We start from the raw sequence: 4,263 nt of genomic DNA on the forward strand, positions 1-4,263 counted from the left end.
AGGTACTTAGTTGAAAAAATGAATATTATGTAGCAATCTAAAAATGACCTATCTTTTTAGGTATGAAAAAAAAATTTAAATCATATATAATTGGTGTTTTACAATCTATGATAAATGTCCGCATACAACAAGTTATGTCTTCTATCACTCTTCCTTCACTATTTTTTGGACCCAAAATATGTATCCCATCATTTGATCTTATTAAGTTCTTTTTTAGTCTTGTCCAGATATTAAATATACGCATCTTAACTCTTTAATTTTATTTTTAATATTATCTTATTAATCTAGTTCAATTGGTTAAACATGATAAATTGACAAGTAACTTATTGTAAATTTTAAATAGTATTTTTTTATTCTTATCAATAAAAAATATCTTATTAATTTAATGTATTTCTTATTTTGAATGAGGAATTATCTTAAAAAAAAAAAAAAACAGTTACAATTTGTGTACGAGAGTTTTTTTTATCGGCATGTACGACAGTTATGTTTTATATGTGGCAGTTGTTTTCTCAGGCAGGGGGTGAGGCAATCCATTTCTGTCACTAAAGCCTGTTTGTGACAGTATTTTGGTGCCATGTAAATTAGTCTCAGGATTTTGGTAGATCAACATTTTAAAAGCGATCAGTAATTTCCAAACATGGAAGGGAAGACATAAAGCTTATCACCACAAGTTATTTCTGCTAAGCATGTCTTAAATAGTAAAGTATTGTAACAAATCTTGATTTTACACACACACACAAACATATAGTGGAAATACAAGAAATTATAAACTTTAATATAGAAGTACTAGACATTGCCAATCTGAAGTGAGGGAGAAGAAAATAAGTACTGTTGAAGATACACAAGTACATACTACCTTGCACTGAAAACTGGTTCTGTGTCAGGTGATGGTTGTGTCCTTCGAGTGTATTTGAGTAGCAACCCTTCTGAAGAAAGACCTGGTACCTTCAGATCTCTGAAACATCTCATAAGGGGTTAATTCAAATGTAAAAAAGATGATACGTTTGAAGGTAAAAATAATTATGAGATGTTCACCTGATATAGGGCTGCAGATCTTTCCATTCCCATTTTGGCCTCTCTCTGAAAAGAATGGAGAAACGCTCGGCTGGAGTGGAAGGCAAAGACGCGACACTGAAGGCACGAACCCATGTCTCAACTCCAAGTCTCTCTGTTAATACCTCTCCTTCCACAAGATCAAAAGTGGGATGCATTCCGTCTGGAATCTTCTGCTTCCATTCATCCATGAAACTCTCTAACTTTCTCTTACCCCCTTTCAGGATTTCTCTTGCAAAATGTATGCATACTCGCTTCTCATCCAACTTCCAAACAAAGCTAGGCATGCACTCATTTACTTTGTTGCCATATACGTGCAAACAATGCCTTGCAAGCACCCTAGGAAATCCATCTGATTCCAGTATACTCACAACTTCATCTTCATTTAAAGCATTAAGTGACCAGTCATTCAACACTGCATTTTTCAAAAGCATTCCCAGAATCATGTCCATGTAACTCCCGTCTACTAGTCTCCAATACCCATTAATCTCCAGCGCTGAAAGAGCCTGCAGTCCCGACAATAATTCCTTGTCACTAGCTTGAATATTGTCTACAAGATAATTCCAGTTATATAGTCCTATTCTAGATTCCTGATTCTCTTCTAAATTTCCCATGTCATCCTCCTCCAATTTGTAAGGCTTTTCTGACAGAAGTAATTTAAGCTTATCAAGTCTGGGGGCTGTCTCAATAAGCTCCATATTACCAGATACAACTTTGAGTACAGGTACAACAACTTTGTCTTCATCATTAGTACTATCATTCTTTTGTGGATTTTCACTAAATTCCGAATGATTTGCTGGAGGTACAAGCAGAACAGAATTGGAAGTTCCAACAAACTTCATAGCATAGGTTTTGGATAGAGTACAAAGAACGGCATCTTCATCAGGCTGTCCTCTCAAGACCACCCTGAAATAGAATAGAAATCATGATTAAAGATAATAATGCAACAAATTGGGGAATCTGAGAGCAGAGACAGAGTTACAAGCAACTGATTTTTGGTCAATATACACCTTTCATTCAGAACATCTGGGAGAAGTTTCTCATCAAGCTCTAGAAAGAGGAGGTCATCATAAGGTCCAAAAGATGGGTGATATGCAACAGAAATTGATGATCCAGGAGCTATATGTTTAAGTGTTTCTGCCCCTCTTGAACCCAGCTGCGGAGGCGATTCCATTTCTCCCTCTCACTAAGTACAAAGCATTAGTTAGCAAAAAAAAAAAATGAAGATATCTTCACATACTACACTATACCAGAAGTTAGTGAAAGAAAAAACACAAGTTTAATCTATATTATAGTACATATGCTTGGTTACTCAATTAATAAATGATATGCTTCTAGCAATTTGTCACAGAAACACTGCATAGTAATTCTAATGTATAGCAGTTTATCCATTCAGTGTCTCTATACATATTATCATCGATTTTATTATTTAAATCATTTAACTTGGCCTTACAAGTTGATGTTTATCAGAAGAAAAACACCAGAAGCTTAAATGTCAAAAATGAATCAAATATGATTAAAAGGGTTGCAAAAACCTTTTCTTTCTCTCTCTGCAACAAATAAATGAGTTTCCTTTGCCCACTTCATCAACAAATTCCTATTTTTATTTCCTTTTTTTTTTTGTGCTAAAACTTGAAGCTTCCAACTCCCAAGACCAAACGAATTAGAATTGAGTGCTTCAGAAAGGGCATTACTTTACTATGTTAGTCCTTCAATTACCCTAATCCGTGCCCGTTTCATAGTAAGATTTCAAAATTGTTTGGTAGCATAACATAGCAATAATCAAGCAAATCTCAAATTGACATTAATTAACATTTTTTATTTTATTTTACCCACTTAGCTATGACTAGCGTTCCTTCGACTATCGAAAACTCAAATTGAAAAAGGGAAAAGGAACTTGGGATAATGAGATAAAATTGGTTACCTTGAGGTATTCGTGTTATTGATTCGTTCTTCTTTGATTTCTTCCAATTCAATGCGACCCTCGGTAAAGGCGCAGACTTCGGACTGGAGAAGACGGAAGAGGGTAACCCTTCCCGCCCAAAATGGACTGTGATATTGGAAGTTGCTTTTTGGCCTCATTTCATTTACGACTCTTGCACCGGGTAATTTTAAAAAAATAATATTATAATGAGTATATTTTAAAATATTTAAGAAAATGGATAAGTTAGAGCGTGTTTGGTTTGACTATTGTGTTTGATTGAATTTTTGAAAACATTTTCAGTCAAAATGAAAACAAGAAACAACTACAAAATGAAAACAATAAAATTTTGTTTTCAGTTGAAAACAGGAACCTTACTTTGGGTAAAATGAAAATGTCATGGCAAAGAATGTAATTTTAAGCAAATCTAAAAATACATAAAAGACAAGAAGTCAATATAGCATAAATTTTCAGTGTTTTTATTTCCCGAAAACAGAAAACAAGAAGTCAAACCAAACATGTTTTCAAAATTATAATCTTTTGAAAATGAACACAGTTTTCAGAAAATGAAAATAAAAAATGAAAACAGAAAATGAAGATGCAAACCAAACACCCCATTGTGCATATACGATTTCAGTTTTTTTATTAGAAGTTAAAATCCTATATGTACATATGATTTCAACATGTTTTTTTAACTATTTTAGAAATTCTACTTTAACATATGATTTCACTAGAAAAAGAAAAAAAAATTGAAATTATATTTTAACATACGATTTCACAGTTCTTAATGGAAAAAAAATATTTTAAACAAATGAAAAGTAAAATCGTGCTTTGATATACCATTTTTTCATAGTGAAATTGTATATTAAAATATGATTTATCCATTTTCATAATTTTTAATAAAATACCCATTATGGTCATTTTTAAAAAAAATTACTCATTTACCATTGGCCCCTACATCAGGATTGACTCCTTATTTTATTCCAAATTTGTCCTTCTCAAAGAATCATGATTCCATTGAATAGAATATACAATGAAATCATGATTATGTTGTGCATTTATCTTTGCACCCCCCACAAAATAACAAAATCATGATTCTCGTATATATTTTTTTGTTAACCCAGACATTACAACGAAATCACGATTTCATTGTAGTTTTTTTGGCACCTTCCTTAAAACAACAAAATCATGATTTTGTTATGTTTTCCTACAACATAAATCACAATTCTATTAAGGTGGAAAAAAATCATAGCAAAATCATGATTTCATTAAGATAGAAAAAAATAACA

General features: G+C 32.3%; 1 protein-coding gene across 1 annotated transcript; it reads right to left on the minus strand.

Annotated features, from left to right (window-relative positions):
* Positions 1-647: 647 nt before the first annotated feature.
* LOC114409446 (sister chromatid cohesion protein DCC1-like) lies at positions 648-3,120 on the minus strand. Its single transcript, XM_028372910.1, has 4 exons — positions 2,978-3,120; positions 2,064-2,239; positions 1,036-1,959; positions 648-955 (listed from the first exon to the last, which is right to left on the minus strand). The coding sequence occupies exons 2-4, from the start codon at positions 2,225-2,227 to the stop codon at positions 853-855; spliced, it is 1,191 nt and encodes a 396-aa protein (XP_028228711.1). The 5' UTR covers positions 2,228-2,239; positions 2,978-3,120; the 3' UTR covers positions 648-852.
* Between the last annotated feature and the right edge of the window lie 1,143 nt (positions 3,121-4,263).

The sequence above is a fragment of the Glycine soja genome, chromosome 4, assembly GCF_004193775.1.
Source record: "Glycine soja cultivar W05 chromosome 4, ASM419377v2, whole genome shotgun sequence".
Taxonomy (NCBI): Eukaryota; Viridiplantae; Streptophyta; class Magnoliopsida; order Fabales; family Fabaceae; genus Glycine; species Glycine soja.

Bases quoted from the DNA above. Each gene is read 5' to 3' on its own strand.
- LOC114409446 (XM_028372910.1), bottom strand. From the start codon at position 2,227: ATGGAATCGCCTCCGCAGCTGGGTTCAAGAGGGGCAGAAACACTTAAA. The intron at 1,960-2,063 runs GTGTATATTGAC...ATTCTATTTCAG, and splicing joins CCAGATGTTCTGAATGAAAG to GGTGGTCTTGAGAGGACAGC. The intron at 956-1,035 runs GTGAACATCTCA...GAGATGTTTCAG, and splicing joins GATCTGCAGCCCTATATCAG to AGATCTGAAGGTACCAGGTC.